This window comes from Artibeus jamaicensis, unplaced genomic scaffold (assembly GCF_021234435.1).
Source record: "Artibeus jamaicensis isolate MK-2021 breed Jamaican fruit bat unplaced genomic scaffold, CSHL_Jam_final contig_311, whole genome shotgun sequence".
Classification (NCBI taxonomy): domain Eukaryota; kingdom Metazoa; phylum Chordata; class Mammalia; order Chiroptera; family Phyllostomidae; genus Artibeus; species Artibeus jamaicensis.
This window is the reverse complement of record NW_026521717.1, coordinates 8,450,981-8,475,006: the sequence shown is the minus strand read 5'-3', so window position 1 is coordinate 8,475,006 and position 24,026 is coordinate 8,450,981. Positions and strand designations below refer to the sequence as shown.

At 38.5% G+C, this 24,026-nt stretch overlaps 1 protein-coding gene across 1 annotated transcript in view; it reads left to right on the top strand.

The window, feature by feature from the left end:
* Positions 1 to 24,026, top strand: part of HECW1 (HECT, C2 and WW domain containing E3 ubiquitin protein ligase 1) — a 675,231-nt gene that overhangs the window by 62,549 nt on the left and 588,656 nt on the right. Inside the window, exon 3 of the mRNA XM_053662971.1 lies at positions 5,019 to 5,126. Within this exon, the coding sequence (XP_053518946.1) occupies positions 5,019 to 5,126 (108 nt within the window). The remainder of the gene's footprint in view (positions 1 to 5,018; positions 5,127 to 24,026) is intronic.

Sequence of the window (24,026 nt, the reverse complement as noted above, 5' to 3'; positions counted from 1 at the left end):
ACAGTGAAAGGACAACAAACTCACAGTTATTAACAACCACACCTAAAACAAAAGCAAACTAAAAGGACAGCTAGATCAGGAGTGGAAACATAGAAATGAAGATCTCAAGGAGGGTTAGCAACAGGGGAGTAGGAGGAGGAGAAGGGGGGAGAAGGTACAGAAAATAAGTAGCATAGACAGTAGATAGAAAATAGATGGGGGGGCAAGAATAGCATGGGAAATATAGAATCTAAAGGACTTGAGACACATGGTCATAAACTACAGGGGTGGTAAGGGTGTGGATGGGGGGTAGGATGGAGGGGAATGAAAGGGGGAATAGAACAACTGTAACAGCATAATCAATAAAAAAATTTAAAAAAAAAAGAAAAGAATGTGTATTTAGCTTCTTTGGGATGAAGGGCTCTCTATATATCAGTTAAGTCCATTTCATCTAGGGTGTTTTTTAATATCACAATATCTTTGTTGATAATTTGTTTGGAAGATGTGTCCATTTTTGATAGTGGGTTGTTAAAATGCCCTACTATAATTGTGTTGCTGTCAATATCTTTCTTGAAGTCCTCTAAGATTTTCCTTATATATTTGGGTGTCCCTATGTTTGGTGCATATATGTTTACAATGTTAATGTCTTCTTGGTGGATTCTTCCCTTGAGTATAGTGAAGTGACCTTCTCGGTCTCTCTTTATGGCTCTTTTTTTGAAGTCTATTTTGTCCGATATGAGAATTGCTATCCCAGCTTTTTTTTCTTGTCCGTTTGCTTGGAAAACTTGTTTCCAGCCTTTCACTTTTAGTCTGTGATGGTCTTTTGTCCTGAGGTGGGTCTGTTGTAGGCAGCATATGTGTGGGTCATGCTTTCTTATCCATTGAGCTATTCTGTGTCTTTTGATTAGAGAATTTAATCCATTTACGTTTAAGGTTATTATTGATAGGTACTTATTCATTGTCATTTTTGTACCTGTGTTCCTCTCTGTCTCCCTCTTATCCTTCCCTCCCTTAAAGCAGTCCTTTTAGTATTTCTTGTAGAGCTGGCTTGGTGGCACTATATTCTTTTAGGCTTCTTTTGTCTTCAAAGTTCTTTATTTGGCCATCTATCTTGATTGAGAGCCTTGTTGGGTAAAGTAGCCTTGGTTGTAGGCCTCTGGTTCTCATTACTTGGAATGTTTCTTGCCATTCTCTTCTTGCTTGGAGTGTTTCCATTGAGAAGTCAGTAGCTAACCTTATTGGGGCTCCCTTGTATGTTATTTCTTTTTTCTCCCTTGCTGCCTTTAAGATTCTCTCTTTGTCTTGGAATTTTGCCATTTTGATGATGATGTGTCTTGAAGTGGGTCTCATTGGGTTCCTCTTGATAGGGACTCTGTGATTCCTGGATTTGTGTCACTTTTTCTCTTATCAAATTAGGGAAATTTTCTCTCATTACTCTTTCAAATATGTTTTCTATCCCTTGTTCTTCTTCTCCTTCTGGTATTCCTATCATTCGGATATTATTATGTTTCATATTGTCTTGCATTTCTCTTAATACCTCTTCATTCTTTCTGAGCCTCTTTTTATTTTCTTGCTCTTTCTGTGAGATGCTTTCTACCTTGTCCTCCAACTCACTAATCCTATCCTCTGCTTCATCTATCCTACTTTTGGAACTTTCTACTGTGTTCTTCAATTTGGAAATTGTATTCTTCATTTCCTCTTGTCCCTTGCTGACAGTTTCCATTTCCTTTTTCATGTTGCTGTAGTTTCCAGAGAGATCATTGTAGTTCCCCTGTAGTTTCTGGTAGTTCACTGTGAGCTCTTTGAACTTCGTAATAACCAGTGCTTTGAATTCACTATCTGATAGTTGATTAGCCTCTATTTCACCTCTCATTCTTTCTAAAGTTTCTTCTTTTTCTTTCATTTGGGGATTGTTTCTTTGTCTTCCCATTGTTTGAGACTTTTTTTGTTAGTCTCTGCTTCGAAAATTGATCTGTTCTGAAACCCTGGTTTTATGGTTTAAACTTCTGTGGTATGGTCCTTGTGAAGTTCAATGGTGCAGACTTTTTGAAGTTTCTTGATTTCTTCGTCTCTACCTACTCTCACGCTAGTCCTCGGGCTGGCCCCTTCGTTGGTCGCCTACCACTGCTGAATGTCCCGGTTCTAGTAGCCGCCTCCTCAAGTACCCCCACCGTTACTATGGCAGTGGCACAGGGGCCAAGAATGTCCCGTCTCTTGTAGCTGACTCCTCTGCTGCCACCCAGGACTGTCACAGGGGCTTGGAGTGTCCGGCTCCTGTACCTGAGTCCCCATCTCTCAGGCCTGTTGCTCTGGCTACAGCACAGGGGCCGTGTGTGTCCCAGCTTCAGTAGCTGACTCTGCTGTTGTCTGGTGTTTCAGCATCTGTCACAATCTCTGTTCTTTTAATTTCATAAATGCTGGGTAACTGATAGTGTATTGTGCTGTTTCTCTATAGATCTGCCAGGATTTTCACCCATTAATACAGGAACTAGCATCAGCTTTGTTCTACTCCATCGCCATCTTCCCAGCATCCCCTCTGGGACATATTTCTTTGTCTTCTTATTTTGTTGCCTCTCTTTATTTGTTTCTATTATGAGATATATTGCCAATGCCTCCTAATCTTAGTTTGGTGACCTTCTGTAGTAGCTGTCTCATAGCTAAGTAGATCTGTCTTCCTGGTAACCTGATCTAGGTACTCCAGGATGTCCCTTGTATGGGTTATGTGAGTTCTGTTGTATTTGAGTCTTGATTGTTTTTGACTCATCTGTGGTGATGTTGCCCCTTTTGCTTTCCATAACAATGAATGTGGTTGCTTACTTCATAAAGTTGAATTTACCCCAACAGCATGTGATAACCAATGAGATATGCCTTTAGCTATGCCACTTATAGAGCTAATTGGGTAGTACTCATGCATTCTGAATCTTGCTGTTAAGTGTGTTGATTCTGTGGCCTCTTGAGAGAGACTCCTGTGCATGGGAATATCTGGTGAGGCGTTTGACTGTTTCTAGACTACCCGTTTGGAGCTACAAAGTTATCCATAGTTTGTGACTGCCTTAATTGGACCTGGGTGTGTAGAGGCCAACACTAGCTCCAGCTCTGGAATAGGTCAGCCATTGGCCTAAGGATCCCCAATATTTTCCTTTGTCTTTTAGCTTCCTTTTAGGTTCTGACACTGAAATAGCTTTTGGAAGTACATGAATTGCATGAGGTAGGTTCCCAATGAGTTACCAGGTTGGGGCAAGTGATGTTTACTACACTTATGCAGAAACAAACTTGGCAGTAGTGCTGGTTCTGAGGTCATTCATCAACAGTCTAAGGGTATGCCAAAGTGAGACACTATCTGCTGGGTACCCATAAAACTTTGTGGTTGGATAGGGTCCCAAGGAATCATGAGATTGAGGCCAGCACCAAAAAGAATAACAGACTAAGATTTGGCCATGTTAATAAAGGGTTTGGCCAGGAATATGGTGTCAGTTGGCCATGCAGAGAGCAACAGCCCCCACCCCAGAGCCATACAACTGAGTTTTTACCAGTGTTTGCTTTCATCTCCTGGGGAGTCTTTTGCCCTGCCAGCCCAGTCTGGCCACAGCCCATTGGCAGTATTGCAGAGAGCAAGCTCAGCAGGTTGGTGTTACAGGCATTTGGTAAGGTAGAGTTAGTCGTTGTCCCATGGTGGGTCTAGTGGATCTCTCTTTGGGGTACAGGGAACTGCTACTGTGAGCCATGGGACACCACTGCTCTGGTTTGTGTTGGGGAGGAGAACCACTGCTCTTTTGCTCAGGATACATGAAGCTTATGCTCTGGCCTGTAGTCCTCTCAGGTCTGGCATGTAGAGCATATAACACTACTGCCCTGGCATGCTGTGGGGTGAGGGGAAATGGCACCCACCCCAGAGGCATACAACTCAATCTTTGTCTACCCCCAGCTTATCCCCATACACCTCCAAGAAAGTTTATACCACAGACTAAGGCATTTTGTGAGCTTGACAGGACAAGGCTATAGACAGTTGAGAAGGTGGGGCCATACATTTTCCCTCAGACCAATGTGGTATAAAGAGGAGTGCTCAAACAAAGAAAAAAAATGTCTTCTGTGGTCTGTATAGGAGAGGGAAATAACACAGGCACCCTGGTAGTTGTCCCTTCAGCTGTCTCCCTGGAACCATATAATCCAGTCTGTCCTCACACAACTCAAGTGGGATCTAATCTGTGCTCTCTCTCTGCTGAAACCCGGGGGGGGGGCAAGTGAGATTTTGTGCACGGACCTTTTAAGAGGGCGCCTGGGTTTCTAATGGACTCCCTTCTCTCCCCAGTGGGCAGAATACCCTCTGATTCTTACAGCTAGATATTATGTGGATGGATGTCTCTTCCAGACTCTGGTGCTCCAGTCTGGGAAGCCCTGCATGGACTTGAGATTGTACACTCCTAAGGGGGGGACCTTTGCAGCTGAGATGTTTCTCCCAGGTCTCAGTGATCACAGGTGGGTGCTGGGCCAGGCCTTTTTGCACCTCCACCTTTTTTACCAGTTTTGAGATTGCCTCTGTGAATCCTTTGTTACATGATTTCTGTTCAGGTTGTGATCAGGTGGGATTTCATCTTGATTGTTTTATATTTTAGCTGTAATTCCAGTTCATACCAGGGAGAAGGGGAGTATGATTTCCACCTACACTGCTGCTATCTTTTTCCCACTACGAGAACATTTCACACTGAGATTTCATACACATAGGTGCTTTCAAAAGTAAAATAAACTACCATAAAATCAATTATATCTCTTTTTGGAATTTTTGAAGAACCAGCTAGATGGTCATTGACCAAGAGAATTGAGGAGTGGAAAGAGATTCCTGCATTTAGAAAGTGTTGTACCAAGGGTTCCTATAGATACTTATTCTATGATTCTTTGTGAGCTCTCTGATTCTGATTCCATATGATTTTTTCTCCATTTATCTGGAGATGGCATTAATATTCTTTGCTCTTATTTCCCCCTATATATACTATTTGCTGATATTTTCCTCTACTTTCTTTTTTCTTTTCTTGGGAATATAGATGAGGTCTTGTCAGAAAACTTTCTGGACTATAAGAATCGTGGAGTAAATGGTTCTCATCAGGGACAGATCATCTGGAAGATTGATGCTAGCTCTTACTTTGTAGAACGTAAGTATTTTTCCCATTTCTATTGTTTAAGATGAAGCAGAATTCAACTGTTTTATTCTTTGTACTATTGTATGTACCTCTTAGAAAGATTCTGTGTAAAAGAGAGACATAGATTTGATGAGAGCATGGGTCAGAGGAGGCTGGGATGGGAGAAATAGCCAAAAAGCTGTACTTGAAAAATAACTAAATAAAATTTAAAAAAAGATTTCTGACTTTCGTATCACAAAAAAAGTGTAAAAATAAAATAAATAAAATAATTCTTTATCTCAACAACAACAAAAAAATACTGAGTTGTGTTTAACAGTTGGGTAACAGCCACCCAAAATAGATCAGAGGGCCACTTCTTTAATTTCAGGGAAAAGTTTTGTTCATGTTCATTCACCAGCCTCTGGACTCAGGACCTCATGATTCATATCCCTTAATTTTTGTTCCATGTCTCCTCCAAGTGCTCTTCAACATTGTGATAGTTGCCCATGCTGGGGATATTCCATACTTTTTCTAAGGATGGGAATGATACATTACTACAGCCCACCTGTATCTCTTGTTTTTCATCTACTGACATTTATGAATATATAAATGACATCATGCATCTTATTATTTTCTAAAAATTTATGCTATCTTCGAAAATAAATAATTTTTATAGTTATGGAAGGATGTTTTTCATAGGTCCCTATCCTGATACATTTTCCATTGCATGGCTATCTGTGTGGGCCTCATGTGGGTTACCTTTAGTCTACAACTCCTTCCCCCAAGTTGGATAAGGTGCTCAATGCACAAATTCCTTTATGTATTACTTGAATCATAGCTGGTTTTCATTATATATAACACTTCTTAAGGAAATGAAATAATTTATTGTTTCAACTGCCAAGTTGTCAGAGGAAATGATACATGGCCAGGAACCTAAAGTTGTCTATTATCATTTGACTTTTGGTTCAAGAAAAACTATATCTTCTAGCATGATTTATCCCCATTCATATTCATTCTTATTTTCAATCATTCGCTCAACAGACCTTTTCTAAGACCAATTATATTCCAATTATATATTCCAATTATATCAAAGACTAAAGATTTGGTAATGAGATGCCTACTATTTGCCCTCTAGAAGCATATGGTGTCTCTGTTCCTAGAAATGACGCAATGACACACACATCCCCCCTTTTTTTCTGCATCAGCACATGCAGAAAGGAGGAGTAAGAAGATTTGATACTACCAGATGTGGAAAGGACATGATTTTATGGCATGTGGTTGCTGGCCTTTGACTTTGGCTTAGGCATAATGAAATCCTCAGCAAGAAACTTCCTTTTCTTAATACTTATCTCCCTGACTCTAGTTTTTCTCCTCTCTAATTCATCCTCTACTCTGATACCAGACAAAATTTCTTAAAACCTATTCTACCACCTCCCTAAAAGCCTCATGGCTCCATTTTGGTTATAGAAGTTTTGGTTATGAATGAAAAATAAGACTTTCTGCAGTTTCTAGGTAGTAATAGAAACATTAACCTAACTGGCAAATTATACCTTCTTAAAAGTTAAAATAATTTTGTAAACCTTGAACATTATCCAGATTTTAAATTTTGAGGTAGAACTGGTTATTCTTTCTGCATATGGGTTAAATTAAAATAATAAAATAAATGAAGTTTTCGTTTTTCACTTTTTTTATCCTTTTACTATTTCCTTTTATAAGAATGGCTGTATATTACTGATTACCTGGAGTCTACAATGTTCTAATAGCACATTACTTTGGAATTATGTTTAATTCAGAATTAGGTTATTCCTACTGATTTATAAAATTTTCTTTAAATTTAATATTTATTGTACTATTTTCCATTGTCATTTAGTCCCTTTATACCACTCTACCCCTAACAATCATCTCACTGTTGTCCATGTCTATGGGTCCTTTTTTCTTTTTTGCTCAGTGTCTTCCCCTCACTTTCCCCACCACACTAGCTGCCTTCCTGCTCTACCTCTATGAATCTGTCCCCTTTTTCCTTGTTCAGTTTGTTTATTAGATTTGACATATAAATGAAATCATGTTGTATTTGTATGTCTATGACTTTCTATTTCACTCAACATAATTTTCTCTAGGTCTATCCATACTGCCTCAAAGGAAAATTATTTTTTTTTATTATGGCCAAGTAGTATTCCGTTGGGTAAATGTTGTTTTATCTATTCATCTACTGATTGATGCTTGGGCTGCTTCCCCATCTTGGCCATGGTAAATAATACTATAGAAGAGATAATGTTCTTTTGAATTAGTGTTTCTACAGGTATACTCCCATAGTGGGATCACTAGGTCAAAAAGCAGATCCATTTTCAATTTTTTGAGGTAACTCAATACTGCTTTCCACAACAGCTGCTCCAGTCTGCATTCCTATCAAGAGTGCAAAAGGGTTGCCTTTTCCCAGCATCCTCACAAGCACTTCTGTTTTTTGATTTATTGATGATAGCCATTTTGACAGGTGTGGGTTGATACCTCATTTTGGTTTAAATTTGCATTTCTCTGGTGATAAGAGACGTTGAACATATTTTAATATATCTATTGGCAATCTTTATGTCTTCTTTAGAGAACAGTCTATTCAGGTCCTTAGTCCACTTTTTAATTGGTTTGTTTGTTTTTAATGTTGACTTTTGTAAGTTCTTTATAAATTTAGGATATTAACTCTTTATCATATATATCAGATAATATATTCTCCCATTTTGTGGGTTGTGTTTTTATTTTGTTGATGACTTCCTTTGCTGTGCAAATATTTTTTTAGTTTGATGTAGTCATATTGGTTTGTTTTTTCTTTTGTTTTCCTTGATAGGAGAAATATATTTAATAAAATATTGCTACAAACAATGTCTGAGATTTTGCTGCCTATGTTTTCTTCTATGGTTATGGTTTCAGGTCTAATATTTAAGCATTTTTTTCTTTTCCTTTTGTATCATGTGTTTTTTATTGTTGATCAGTTACAGTTGTCCCATCTTTTTTTCCTCTTGCTCTGCCTTGCCCCCTCAGCCCACTCCCATGGCCAATCTCTTCCCATTGTCCAGTCAATGAGTCCTCTATTCATATTCCTTGATTTGCACATTCCCCTTATTTCCCTCATTACTCCCTTCCCCCATCCCCTCTAGTCACTGTCAGTTTGTTCTTTATTTCCATGATTTTGGTTCTAATTTACTCACTTTTTATTGTGTTAAGTTCCACTTATAGGTGAGATCATATGGTATTTGTCTTTCACCTGGCATATTTCACTTAGCATAATGCTCTCTACTTTCTTGATTCACTTTGAATTTATTATTGTGTGTGGTCTTGTTCCATTTCTCTGTACATAACTGTCCAATTATTCCAACACCATTCAAAAAAAAACTATCATTAGCTCATTGCATATGGTTGCTTCCTCCGTCAAATATTAATTGACTATAAAGGTATAGATTTATTTCTGTTTATTCAGCTGCATTGATCTATGAGTCTGTTTTTATGCCAGTACCATGCTGTTTTGATTTCAATTGGCCTTATGGTATAGTTTGATATCAGGTAGCGTGATTCCTCTGTTTGTTCTTTTTCAGCATTGCTGTTGCTATGCAGGGTTTTTTTGTGGTTCCATATAAATTCTTGTTGAAGATGTTATTTTTACTCAATTTTATGCTTCTGCCCCCTTTGTGGAGGCAGAATTAATATTTCTTTATGGAATATTAAGTTACCATAAATACTTGGGTTTATTTCTGGGCTCTCTATTCTGTCCAATTGATCTATGTGTCTGTTCTTATGCCATTCCCAGAATATTTTAATTATAGTAGCCTTATAATATAGTTTTATATGGAGATTCCTCATACTCTGTTCTTCTTTCTAAAAATTGCTGCATCTGGCTATAAATGGTCATTTATGGTTTCATATAAATTTTTGAAATGCTTGTTCTATATATGTGAAGCATGTCATTGGTGTTTTAATAGGCATTGTATTGAATCTTTAAATTGCTTTGGGTAGTATGGACATTTTGATGATGTTAATTCTTCCAATTCATGAACATGGTAATATGTTTCCATTTGTTTGTGTCTTCCTTAATTTCTTTCTTCGATGTTGTGTAGTTTCTCAGTGCAGGTGTTTTACCTCTTTGGTTAAGTTTATTCCTAGATACTTTATTTTTCTCATTCCTATAGCAAAGGTATTTTTCTCCTGATTTCCGTTCATTATAATCCATTATTTGTATATCACCTTCGATTTCTGAATATTGACTTTGTATCCGCTGTTTTGTCGAATCCATTTATCAGGCCAAGTAGTTTTTCTGTAGTCTGTAGGGTTTTCTATGTATGCTATCATGTGATCTACAAACAATGGCACTTTTACTTCCTCCTTTCCAATTTGTCCTTTCTAATGCATGTTATTTCTTCCTGTCTGATTGCTGTGGCTAGAACTTCCAATACTATGTAGAATAGAAGTGGTGAAAGCGGACATCCTTGTCTTGTTCCTGATCTTATTCAGAAACCATTTAGTTGTTTTCCATTGAGTATGATGTTGGCTGTAGTGTTTTCATGTATGGCCTTTATTATGTTTAGGTATGCTCCCTCTACTCCTACTTTACTGTTTTTATCATAGGCGTGTGCTATAAATTATCAAATGTTTGGTCTTTTTTCATCTATTGATATGGGCATGTTTTGTCTTTTGTTTATGTGATGTATTACATTTATTGATTTGTGCATATTGTGCCATCCTTCCATCTTCAGGATGAATCCCACCTGATCTAGGTTTATGAACTGTTTAATGTATTACTGGATTCAGTTTGCCAAGACTTTGTTGAGGATGTTAGTGTCTATGTTCATCAGCAATATTGGCCTGTAGTTTTCTTTCTTTGTTCTGTCTTTGTCTTATTTGAGGATTAGGATGATGCTGTGTTGCAGACCCTGGCCAGCAGAGTCCTCCTGTTGTGGTTGATGATGAGAATCAATGCACAGGAGACGACAACTCTGTGTGGAAAAAGGGAACAGGCATGACTACTCTCTCAAGGGGAGAGTGCCTATGGTGCCTCGGCCACTCCCTCAAAAGGGGAGCACCCTGACCCTTGCCTAGACAGGCTTTTATTGTTTTCCTGGGGTCTTAGATCATAGAAAGATTTATTATCTATCACATAGAATATTATTGTCTACATTCTAGGTACAATCAAGGTAATAAAAATAACATGCAAAGAGGAATGATAATGAGCTCATTAGCTCTGTCCTTGGGAGAACTCATGCAGGCTTTGGAAATTACCTTGAAGATAGACAATACACATTTGTTGTTTTAGACCAGGGTGAAGGAGTTCTAGCAAGAGCAAGCCATAACAGTCTGTAAGTATTTTCTAGGCCTGATTCCCACGGGAAAACTCAGTTTGAAGATCTGGCTCCTGCCCACCACATAGCATCTGTAGGTTTTCCATACAGAGCTGAGTCACATTTGCCAGGCCAAGACAAACCGGTCCCCTATAATGCTGGCCTCATAAAAATAGTTTGGTAGTCTTCCATCTTCTTAGATTCATTGGAATAGTCTGTGAAGGATAGGGGTTAGCTTTTACTTATGTTTTGTAAAATTCTTCTGTGAAACCATCCAGTCCAGGGCATTTGTGTGTCAGGAGTTTTTGATTGCTGCTTCAATTTCATCAGCTGTTATCTGTCCATACAGGCTTTCTGCTTCTTTATTCAATTTTGGTAGATTATATTTTCCTAGAAATTTTCCCATTTCACCTAGTTTTTCAAATTTCTTGGCATATGGTTCTTCACAGTAATTTCTTACAACCCTTTGTATCTTTGTAGTATCCATTGTAATCTCTCCTCTTTCATTTCTGATTGTGTTTATTTGGTTCCTCTCTCTTTTTTTCTTGATGAATTTGCTCATGTCTTTTTGATGGATCTTCCCTGGAGTATTATGAAGTGTCCTTGTGGGTCTTTTTTCATATGGCCTTTGTTTTGAAGTCTATTTTGTCAGATATCAGTATTGCTACCATGGCTGTTTTTTCCTGTACATTTACTTTGAATGTAAGTGTTTTTTTTTCCATTCAAAGGTATTTTCAACCTTTCACTTGTAGTCTGTGTAGGTCTTTTTTTCTGAGGTAGGTCCCTTGAAGACAGCATATGTGTGAATCATGTTTTCTTATCCATTCAGCTACCCTTGTCTTTTGACTGGAACATTTAATCCATTTACATTTAAGGTTTTTATTGATAGGTACTTATTCAATGGCATTTTACTCCCTGTGTACCTCTGTTACTTTGTCTCTAACTGTTTTACTTCATCTTCTTAAAGCATACCTTGCAATGCTGTACTGGTGGAGGTGTATTCTTTCAGCCCTCTTTTGCCTGGGACACTCTTTTTTGGCCATACATTTTAATTGAAAGGATTGCTGGGTAGAGTAGTCTTGGTTCCAGGCCTTTGCTTTTCATTATTTGGAATATTTCTTGCCATTCTCTCCAGGGTTGCAGTTATCTGTTGAGAAATCAGCTGCTAGCCTTATCAAGCTAATTTGTATGTCACTTTTTGTTTCTCTCTTGCTGCTTTTAAGATTCTTTCTTTGTCTTTAAAACTTGACATTTTAATTATGCTGTTTGTTGAAGTTGGATTCATTGATGTCATCTTTATTGGGACCCTCTGTGCTTCCTGAACTTTTGTGTTTTTTCCTCTCCAAGTTTGGAAAGTTTTTTGTTATTATTTTTTCAAAAAGGGTTTCTATCCCTTGCTTGTTTTCTTCTCCTTCTGGTATTCCTATGATTTTAATGTTGCTATGTGATCTTGCAATTTGTTTTAAGCTATCTTCATTCTTTTTTTTAGTCTTTTTCATAGTGCTGCTCTACCTGGGTGTTTTTTACCTTGTCTTCCAGTTCACTAACTCAGTCCTCTGCTTCAACCAGCCTTCTTATGATTACTTCTAGTGTGTTTTTTAATTTCAGAAATTGTATTCTCTATTTCTTCCTTGTTCTTGTATAGTTTCTATTTCCTTTCTCATACTGTTGTAGTTCTCATTCCATTCAATATAGTTGTCTTTATGTTCCTTGAGCATCCTTATAATCATTCTTTTGAATTGTATATTTGATAGTTTGGTTGCCTCCTCGATTTCATTTAGCTCTTTTATTAGGGACTCTTCTGTTTCTTTGGATTTCATGTTCTTTCTTTGTTGCCCCATTTTAGGTGCATCTTTTTGCTTGTTTCTGCAATCCTGATGTTCTCCTTTACTAGCTGTCTTTGTAGGGTGAACGTCTATGGTAGGAGTTCTGTGGGGCTCACTGATGTGGTCTCTTTGATCTTGTCTGGATGTTCTAGAGTTGTCCTTTCTTCCATTTGCGTGGACTCTTGTTGCACTTGGGGATTATCCTATTGGTGCCTCCTCTGTTGGTGGGTTCTCTCCTCCAGTGGGTTTAGTGATATTCACAACTCCCACCTCATCTTTTATGTGTTCAGGGGCTGGGTGAAGATGAAATGGATTAAGATAGTAAGAGAGTATTTTGTGTGCTTTAAAGTACCAACAAATAGAAAATAGGAGAGCCTTTAGAGAAGTATGGCAATAACCAAGATAAGTCTCTTGTGAGGGAGAAAAAGCATGTGAGCTGACTCCAGAAGACAAAGTGATTATTTCAGGTTAGTTGCTGAAATATAGTGAGAGTAAGAGCTAGAAAGTTATAATAGTTTGCAAGAAAATAAAGTTAACCACAAGTAATAAAGCTCAGGAAGATAATGAAATAAACCAAACCAGGGAAGGGTGCTCTGTGGGAATTGGAACAACAAGAAATATATGATCTGAATAAAATGAATAAAAAGTAAAAGTCCAAGAGTAGTATGGTACTGGAATACGAGTGAAGTGATGGAAGGGACATTGAAATGCAGTACAAAAGGAAGAACAAAGAATATCTGTCAAACAATGAAAGCAAACAAACAATACAAAGAAAATTAAATGGAAGGAAAAGAAATAAAAAATAAAATAACAAAAAATAAATATACAAATAAAAAATAAAAAATATAATGCGAGATCTGTAGGATAGGAAGTGAATTTTTCCAAGTTGTTAATTTTAGCTTTCTGATCTCTCTCTGAATCTTTTTAAAATTTTTTATTTAGTTATTTTTAAAGTACATTTTTTGTCTACTTCTCCAATGCCAGCTACCTCCTGCCCTGTCTCTCCCCTCTCTCCCATCACCCACCCCCAGTCCTCATCCCTGTGGCTTTCATACTTGTTCCTCAAAATCCCTCCCCATTTTTCCCCTTAAATTCCCTTCTCTCTCCCCTCTGGTCGCTGCTCACTTGTTCTCTATTTCAGGGTCTTTGTTTTTATTCTGTTTGCTTGTTTGTTTTATTGTTTAGCTTCCTGTCACAGGTGAGATCATATGGTATTTGTCCTTCAATGCCTGGCCTATTTCACTCAGCATAATGCTTTCCAGTTCCATCCATGTTGTTGCAAAGGGTAGTAGCTCCTTCTTTCTCTCTGCAGCATAGAATTCCATTGTGTATATGTACCACAATTTTTTGATCCATTCGTTTACTGATGGGCACCTAGGTTGCTTCCTACTCTTGGCTATTGTAAATTGTGCTCCTATGAACATTGTGGTGCATAGGTTCTTTAACATTGCTGTTTTAGGATTCTTGGGGTATAATCCTAGCAGTGGAATTACTGGGTCAAAAGGCAGGTCGATTTTTATTTTTCTGAGAAAATTCCATACTGTTTTCCATAATGGTTGTACCAGTCTGCAATCCCACCAACAGTGAACTAAGGTCCCCTTTTCCCCACAACCTTTCCAACGTTTGTTGTTTGTTGCTTTTTTTATGATAGCCATCCTGACTGGTGTAAAGTGGTATCTCATTGTGGTTTTAATTTGCATCTCTCTGATAGCTAACACTATTGAGCATCTCTTCATGTGTCTCTGGATATTCTGTATGTCCTCTTTGGAGAAGTGTCTGTTCAAGTCCTTTTCCCATTTTTTTAATTGGGTTAAATGTCTTCTTAGAGTGGAGTCTTGTAAGTTCTTTGTATATTTTGGAGATTAAAACTTTGTCTGAGGTATCATTGGCAAATATGTTTTCCCATACAGTTGGTTGTCTTTTTAATTTAATACTGTTTTCTTTAGCCCTGCAGAAGCTTTTTATTTTTATGAGATCCCATTTGTTTATTCTTTCCTTTATATTCCTTGCTCTAGGGGACATATCCATAAAAATGTTGCTGCGTGAAATATCTGAGATTTTCTTGCCAATGTTCTCCTCTAGGACTTTAATGGTGTCACGGCTTGTATTTAAGTCTTTTATCCACCTTGAATTTATTTTGGTATATGGTGTAAGTTGGTGCTCAACTTTCATTTTTTTGCATGTAGCTGTCCAGTTCTCCCAACACCATTTGCTGAAGAGGCTATCTTTACACCATTTTATGTTACTGCCCCCTTTGTCATATAATAATTGACTGTAGAGACTTGGGTTGATTTCTGGGCTCTCTGTTCTGTTCCATTGGTCTATGTGCCAGTTTTTATGCCAGTACCAGGCTGTTTTGATTACAGTGGCTTTGTAATACAGTTTGATATCAGGTATTGTGATCCCTCCTACTTTGTCCTTCTTTCTCAAAAGAGCAGCTGCTATTCGGGCTCATTTGTGATTCCATATAAATTTTTGAAGTGTCTGTTCTATGTCTGTGAAATATGCCATTGGTACTTTAATGGGTATTGCATTGAATGTGTACATTGCTTTGGGTAGTATGGACATTTTGATGATGTTAATCCTTCCAATCCATGACCAAAGTATATTTTTCCATTTGTTTGTGTCTTCCCTGATTTTTTTCTTCAGTGCTGTGTAGTTTTCTGCATACAGGTCTTTTACCTCTTTCGTTAGGTTTATTCCCAGTTATTTTATTTTTCTTTTTGCTTTATCGAATGGGATTTTTTCCTTGATTTCTGCTTCTGCTGATTCATTGTTGGTATACAAAAATGCCTTTGATTTCTGAATATTGACTTTGTATCCTGCTGTTTTGCCAAGTTCGTTAATTAGTTTGAGCAGTTTTTGGGTAGAGTATAGGATTTTCCATGTACACTATCATGTCATCTTCAAACAGTGACAGTCTTGTTTCCTCCTTTCCCATTTGGATGCCTTTTATTTCCTTTTCCTGCCTGATCACTGAGGCCAAAACTTCTAATACTATATTGAATAGAAGTGGTGAAAGTGGACATCCTTGTCTTGTTCCTGATCTTAGTGGAAAAGCTTTTAGTTTTTCCCCATTGAGTATGATGCTGGCTGTAGGTCTCTCATAAATGGTCTTTATTATATTGAGGAATGGTCCCTCTATTTCCACTTTACCGAGTGTTTTTATCATAAATGGGTTCTGTACCTTATTGAAAGTTTTTTCCGCATCTATTGATATGATCATGTGGTTTTTTTCTTTGATTTTGTATATGTGATGAATTACATTTACTGATTTGCGAATGTTGAACCATCCTTGCATCCCTGGGATTAATCCCACTTTGTCATGGTGTGTAATCTTTTGGATATATTGTTGGATGCGATTTGCCAATATTTTGTTGACGATTTTAGTGTCTATGTTCATCAGTGATATTGGCCTGAAGTTTTCTTTCTTTGTTGTGTCTCTATGTGGTTTTGTAATTAGGATGATGCTTGCTTCATAAAAGGAGTTTGGGAGTTTTCCATGCTTTTGGATTCTTTGGAATAGTCTGTGAAGAATGGGGGTTAGCTCTTCCTTAAATGCTTTGTAGAATTCTCCTGTTAACCCTTCTGGCCCGGGGCTTTTTTGTGATGGGAGTTTTTTGATTACTGCTTCAATTTCTTTTGCTGTTATTGGTGTATTCAGATATTCTGCTTCTTTTTCATTGAGTTTTGGAAGATTGTATTTTTCTAGAAATGTGTCCATTTCCCCTAGGTTCTCAAATTTCTTGGCATATAGTTCTTCATAGTAATTTCTTACAATCCTTTCTATTTCTGTGGTATCAGTTGTAATCTCTCCTCTTTCATTTCTGATTGTGTTTATTTGTGTCTGTTCCTTTCTTTTCTTGATGAGCCTACTTAAAGGCTTGTCTATTTTGTTTATCTTTTCAAAGAACCAACTCCTGGATTCATTGATCCTTAGAATTGTGCTTTTAGTCTCTATGTCATTTAGTTCTGCTCTGATCTTAGTTATTTCCTTCCTTCTACTTGCTTTGGGCTGTTTTTTCTTGTTGTTGTTCCTCGAGTTCTTGCAGGCGTAGAGTAAGGTTGTTTGTTTGAAATGTTTCTATCTTCTTTAGGTAGGCCTGTATTGCTATAAACTTCCCTCTCAAGACTGCCTTTGCTGTGTCCCATAAGTTTTAGATTGTTGTGAGATCATTTTCATTTGTTTTCAGAAACTTTTTGATTTCTTCCCTAATTTCATTCTTGACCCATTCATTGTTTAATAGCATACCATTCAGTCTGCATGATTTTGGGTGTTTTGGGTTTTTTTCTTTTCAATTGGTTTCCAGTTTAAGTCCCTTGTTGTCAGAGAAAATGCTTGGTATAGTTTCAATATTCTTGAGTGTGTTGAGGCTTGTTTTGTGTCCTATCATGTGGTCTATCTTTGAGAATGTTCCATGTGCATTTGAAAAGAATGTGTATTTAGCTTCTTTGGGGTGAAGGGCTCTATATATATCAGCTAGGTCCATTTAATCTAGGGTGTTGTTTAATGCCACAATATCTTTGTTGATAATTTGGAAGATCTGTCCATTTTTCATAGTGGGGTGTTCAAATCCACTACTATATGTGTGTTGCTGTCAATATCTTTCTTGAAGTCCTCTAAGATTTTCTTTATATATTTTGTTGCTCCTATGTTGGGTGCATGTATATTTATGATGTTAATGTCTTCTTGGTGGATTCTTCCCTTGAGTATTGTAAAGTGACCTTCTGGGTCACTCTTTATTGCTCTTTTATTGAAGTCTATTTTGTCTGATATGAGAATTGCTACCCCAGCTTTTTTTTCTTGTCCATTTGCTTGGGAAACTTATTTCTAGTCTTTCACTTTTAGTCTGTGATGGTCTTTTGTCCTGAGGTGGGTCTCTTGTAGGCAGCATATGTGCGGGTCATACTTTCTTATCCATGCAGCTATTCTGTGTCTTTTGTTTGCAGCATTTAATCCATTTACATTTAAGGTTATTATTGATAGGTATTTATTCATTGCCATTTTTTTACCTGTGTTCCTCTGTGTCTCTCTTCCTTCCTTTCCTTAAAGCAGTCCTTTTCTTGTAGTATTTCTTGTAGAGCTGGCTTAGTGGCCGCAAAATCTTTTAGACTTCTTTTGTCTTGGAAGCTCTTTATTTGGCCTTCTATCTTGATTGAGAGCCTTGCTGTGTAAAGTAGCCTTGGTTGTAGGCCTCTGTTTCTCATTACTTGGAACATTTCTTGCCATTCTCTTCTTGCTTGGAGTGTTTTCATTGAGAAATCAGTGGCTAACCTTATTGGGACTCCCTTGTATGTTATTTCTTTTTTCTCCATTGCTGCCTTTAAGATTCTCTCTTTGTCTTGCAATTTTCCCATTTTATTGATGATGTGTCTTGAAGTGGGCCTCCTTGGGTTCCTGTTGAATGGGACTCTGTGTGATTCCTGGATTTGTGTGACTTTTTTTTAATCTAATTAGGGAAATTTTCTCTCATTACTCTTTCAAATATGTTTTCTATCCCTTGCTCTTCTTCTCCTTCTGGTATTCCTATTATTTGGATATTATTATGTTTCATATTGTCTCGCATTTCTCTTAATCCCTCTTCATTCTTTCTGAGCCTCTTTTCATTTTCTTGCTCTTTTTGTGAGATGCTTTCTACTTTGTCCTCCAATTCACTAATTTTATCTTCTGTTTCATCTTCCCTATTTTTAATGCTTTCTACTGTGTTTTTTTAATTCAGAAATTGTATTCTTCATTTCGTCTTGGCCCTTGCTAATAATTTCCATTTCCTTTTTCATATTTATATAGTTCGAGGTGAGATCAGTGTAGCTCCCCTGTAGTTTCTGGTAGCTGATTGTGAGCTCTCTGAACTTCCTGATAACCAGTGCTTTAAATTCAGTATCTGATAGTTGACTTGCCTCTATTTTATCTAACATTCTTTCTTGAGGATTCCTCCTTTCCTTTCATTTGGGGATTGTTTCTTTGTCTTCCCATTGTTTGTGACTCTTCCTGTTAGCCTCAGCTTCTTAGATTAATCTGTTTTGACACCCTGTGTTTATGGTGAGAACTTCTGGGGTGGAATGCCTGTGAATTTCAGTGGTGCAGTCTCTTTTGGTTATCCTGTTTTTCTCTGCTTCCACTTACTCAAATATGCAGCAACTTTTGGCTTCTCTCCTACAACAACGTGCAATTTGTCTCTCTGACTCTACTATTGGGAGGCCTCTTCTCTGGGTCCAGCTCTGGTCTTTTCATATTTTCAAGTTTATTCTGATTCTTGTGGGTAAAAGAAAGAAATGACAAGGGAGGAAATAAAAGGAAGAAAAAAATGGTAGGGGAATGGAATAAAGAGCAATAAGTTTAGAAAGAAAAGAAAAAGAAATAAAACAGAAAATATGGGAAAAGAGGACAAAATTATGGAAAGATGAAACAGTAATAAAATTTAAAAGAAATAACAGATTACTTTAAAAAAGCAAAAAGATAAAGAAAAGGAATGGAGAAGGAAGAAAAATAATAAAAAAGAATGAATAAAAATAAAATAAAGTAAAGTAAAAAAAAACAAAAACAAAAAACAAATAACACACACAAAAAATAATCTCTCAAAAAGCTCAAAAGAGAAAATGTCACTTGTTGGCTTCAAACTAGCCAAACTAGTTTTTCTGGTTGCAGTTGGCTGAGGGCCCATTGTTGTGATTTTTTCAGCCAGCCCCTCTCAGGAGCCAGACACTTGGCGCCTCTCCCCCAGCTCCCTACGGTGGGGATCTAGGACTTCCTCACAGCGCTCCCCTCCCAGGGGTTACTGCCATGGGCTGGTTTGCTGTGTTTGCAGGCACCTGCACCGGCCTAGTTGCCTGGTTCCATCAGGATTGAGCACAGACCTGCCCCCATTCTGTTGGGAAGCCCCAGGCGCTCTGCCCAATTCTGAGCTCACTGCCAAGCTGGGTGTATAGCAGACCAGGTTGCCATGTCTACTGGATTCAGAGCCCCAGGCTGCACCTCTGAGTTCTCCTGGGCTGGCAACCACAGAGTCCTTGGTTGGGGCTCTTTGTCCTCTGTACCCTCTCTGCAAACTCTATCAAACAAGCCTTTCCTTGCACCCCACCTTGCTTGGTCAGAAAGGGAGGGGGTTGAGGGTCTCAGCTCTTTTCCCAGGACCCCTCAGCACCTGGGGCTTCCAGATTGTCTGAGGAGGGTGGACTGGAAGCCAGAAGCCAATCTGAGGACTGGGTGCTGACCCAGAAACTCTGTGCACACGTTGGGGCATGCTGCGTGGTGTGTATCCCTTCTGCTCCTGTGTTTGTCTGGGTCCCCTGGCCAACCTCTGCCAAAAAAAACCTAGGGATGGAGCAGCACCACGCAGGGCGCTGGACCCTGAACTGTGTGCAGGCTGAAATCTCCTCTGCTCCCCTCTGGTTGGGTCTCTTGGCATGTCTGGGCCCAAATATCCTAGGGAGGGAGCATTCCGGGTGGTGAATGCCAGCCTAGGAGCTCCCAGGCTCTCACCCAGACACACTGCTTGTGGAGCGACTAGTTCCCCAAATTGGGTGCAGTCTGAAATTTCCTCCACACCTCTTTGCCTGGGCCACTTGGCCTGCCCGGTGGAAAAAATCCCAGGGAGGGAGCCGTCTGTGCGCTGAACGCTTTCCCAAGTCCCGTTGGGCTCTCGCCACTGGGCACTGGTTCCCCTACGCTTCACTGGCTGTTTCCCTTTGCTCCGTCCCAGAGACTACTGTAGGGCTGCTGTCTCCCTACCGTCTGGTTCCTCCGTGACCGATGAGGTTTCTGGTCTGTTATTTTTATATATGCTTGGCAACTGCTGGCTTTCTTGTCTCACCTCCTCCGATCGGACAGGTCTCCCTCTCTTTTGTACTAGGAACTGGTATCTGCTCTGTCCTAGTCCACTGCCATCTTGATTCTCCTGAATCTGTTTTTATTCTTTTACAATTTCAGGTCTTATTGTCTCACACTTGGTAAAAAAAAAAAAAAAAAAAGAGAGAGAAAAAGAAAAAAAAAGCCATCTCTGACCTCAAATCTTGCCAAGCTGGTTCTGCTAGTCTTCCTGGATGCTTCAGGCAGAGGGGGCTAGGCTCCTTCTTTTTTCTTTCATGTAGTTCTGCAGTGGGCATTTGGACATGGCTATACGATTCATAGGTGTTCAGCCTCTAATATGGACCCCTCAAAGTGCTGAGTGGTCCCCATAGTCCATAAGCACCAGATTTGCACCTTTAATCCACCTCATTGTAACACTCTTCCATTAGTCCATGAGAGTGCACTGAGTGGGAGCAACTCTCACCTCTCCTCCCTCTTTGCTGGGTTAGGCACTGTGCAAGCACCTTGTCCTTTCCAAGCAGTTTAGTTCCTCTATTAAATTAATTCTCTCTGGGGACTGCTACCTCTCTAAGCACTTACTACCTGCTTTGATCAGTCTGTGAGCCACCCTGATTTGCAGCAAATAGCTACCCTAGGTCTCTTCACTGGCCTGGCTGGGCTGTCGCACACAGGAGAGTTCCTTGAAAAGTGGCTGAGATCTTTTGTTTTGAGTGAATTCCCCTTGGTTGCTTAACAAGTGCCTGATTTTCACACAGCCCAACTCTGACTAGTCCCAAGAGATATCAGGGTCAATGTCACTCATAGCCCAACTCTTCGACCTCCAGGTGACCTCCACTCTTGCAATTTCACTGGCACTGTCCCAGCCTTCAACCACAGTCCCAGCTGGGAAAAACCTCTTCTGTGTGTTGACCGGTGCATCTTTATCCCCCCAGTGGCTTTGAGCATCCAGGTCTCTCCTGGTGTATAACTGGCTACTGGGCTCTGGGAGGGTTGGGAGCTGTGAAGTTATAATCACTGACCGGGCTCTCCTCCAAAGCTCCTGTGGCAGCTGGGTCCCTGGCACAGGACCTGAGGGTTTTCCTGTTGCCCCACAAAATCTCCTTACCATCTGTTTTTAAACATTCTCTGTAATCTTTGGCTTATAAACTTTATATAAGCTTGGATTCTGTTGCCTGTTCACTATGTTCTTAGAATATTTGCTAGGTGTCCTGGTTTGGTGCATGAGCACTACCTCACACCACCTACCTCACACCACCATCCCTGCTATATTTTTTAGATATAGCAGTTATTCGGTGTTGTTTTTATTATTTTTGATATATAATATCATGACATCTGTGAAGAATGACAGTTTTACATCATCCTTTATGATTTAGACATGTTTTATATCTTCTACATGAATGATTGCTGTGTTATAAATTCTAGTACTATGGTGAATAAGATGGTGAAAGTGAACATTCCTGTTTTTTTCATATAAAGGAAATCCTTTTAGTTTTTTCCCATTGAGCATGATGTTGCTGAATTTTTTATACATATCCTTTAATATGTTGAAGTATGGTCTCTCTTCTAACTTTTTAATGTTTTTTCATAAACAGGGCTGAGTATTATTGAATGTTTTTCTGCAACTATTGATGTGAACATGTGATTTGTAATATTCATTCTGTTTGTGTGATAATTTGCCAATACTGTATCAATCAGCCTTGCATCCCCAACATACCATGGTGTATAAACTTTTAAATTATTTTTAATTATTATTTAATTATTTTTCAACTACACTATTCTGTCTTTTACTCCCATCCCAGCCCACTCCCCTCAAGTATTCCCCACCTCCCTCCCATTTCCACCCCCCTGAGTTGTTGTCCATGTGTTCTTTATACCAGTTCCTTGTAAATCCTTCTCCTTTTTCCCCTGAAATTCCCTCCCCTGTCCCCTCTAGTCACTGTCCCCCTGTTCTCTATTTCACTGTCATTGTTTTTATTTTGCTTCCTTCTTTGTTTTGTTGTTTAGCTTCCTGTTAAAGGTGAGATCATATGGTATTTGTCTTTCAACCCCTGGATTATTTCACTCAGCATAATGCTTTCTAGTTCCATACAGGCTGTTGCTAAGGGTAGGAGCACCTTCGTTCTTTCTGCTGCATAGAGTTCCATTGTGTATAAGTACCATAGTTTTTTGATCCATTCATTTACTGATGAGCACCTAGGTTGCTTCCAGCTCTTGGCTATTTTAAAGTGTGTTGCTATGAACATGGGGGTGCATAGGTTCTTTTGGATTGGTGTTTTAGGGTTCTTAGAATATAATCCCAGCAGTGGAATTTCTGGGTCATAAGGCAGGTCCATTTTTATTTTTCTGAGAAAATTCCATACTGTTTTCCATAATGGTTGTACCAGTCTGCAATCCCACCAACAGTGAACTAGGGACCCCTTTTCCCCACACCCTCTCCAACATTTGTTGTTGGTTGCTTTGTTTATGATAGCCATCCTGACTGGTGTAAAGTGGTATCTCATTGTGGTTTTAATTTGCATCTCTCTGATAGCTAACGATATTGAGCATCTCTTCATGTGTCTCTGGATATTCTGTAGTTCCTCCTTGGAGAAGTGTCTGTTCAAATCCTTTGCCCATTTGTTAAATTGGGTTATTTGTCTTCTTAGAGTGGAGTCATGTAAGTTCTTTATATATTTTGAAGATTAAACCCTTGTCTGAGGTATCATTGGTAAATATGTTTTCCCATACAGTTCGTTGCCTTTTAATTTTAATACTGTTTTCTTTAGCCACGCAGAAGCTTTTAATTTTGATGAGATCCCATTTGTTTATACTTTTCTTTATGTCCCTTGCCCTAGAGGACATATCAGTAAAAATGTTGCTGCATGAAATATCTGTGATTTTCTTGACAATGTTCTCCTCTAGGATTTTAATGGTGTCATGGCTTATATTTAAGTCTTTTATCAAGCTTGGATTTATTTTGGTGTATGGTGTAAGTCGGTGCTCAAGTTTCATTTTTTTGCACAGAGCTGTCCAGTTCTCTCAACACCATTTTTTGAAGAGGCTATTTTTTAGTCCATTTCATTTTACTGTCCGCTTTTTTGAATATTAATTGACTGTAGAGAGTTGGGTTGATTTCTGGGCTCTCTGTTCTGTTCCATTGGTCTATGTGCTTCTTTGTATGCTAGTAAGATGCTGTTTTGATTACAGCGATACAATTTGATATCAGGTATTGTGATTCCTCCTACTTTGTTCTGCTTTCTCAAAATAGCTGCTATTCAGGCTCCTTTGTGGTTCCATATAAGTTTTTGAAGTGTTTGTTCTATGTGTGTGAAATATGCCATTGGTACTTTAATAGGCATTGCATTAAATCTGTAAATTGCTTTGGGTAGTATGGACATTTTGATGATGTTAATTCTTCCAATTCATGAACATGGTATATGTTTCCATTTGTGTGTGTCATCCTTGACTTCTTTCTTCAGTGTTGTGTAGTTTTCTACATACAGGTTTTTTACCTCCTTGGTTAGGTTTATTCCCAGATATTTTATTTTTGTTTTTGCTATACCGAATGGTATTTTTTTCTTGATTTCTGCTTCTGCTGATTCATTGTTAGTGGTATAAAAATGCCTTTGATTAATGCATGTTTACTTTGTAACCCACTATTTTACCAAATTCATTTATTACTTTGAGCAGTTTTTGGGTAGAGTCTATATGATTTTCCATGTACACTATCATGTCATCTTCAAACAATGACAGTTTTGTTTCCTCCTTTCCTATTTTGATGCCTTTTATTTCTTTTTCTTGTGTGATAGCTGTGGCTAAAACTTCCAATACTATATTGAATAGAAGTGGTGAAAGTGGACATCCTTGTCTTGTCCTTTATCTTAATGAAAAAGATTTTATTTTTTATACCATTGAGTAGGATGTTGGCTGTAGGTCTCTCATGTACGGTCTTTATTATATTGAGGAATGCTCCCTCTATTTTCATTTAGCTGAGTGTTTTTAT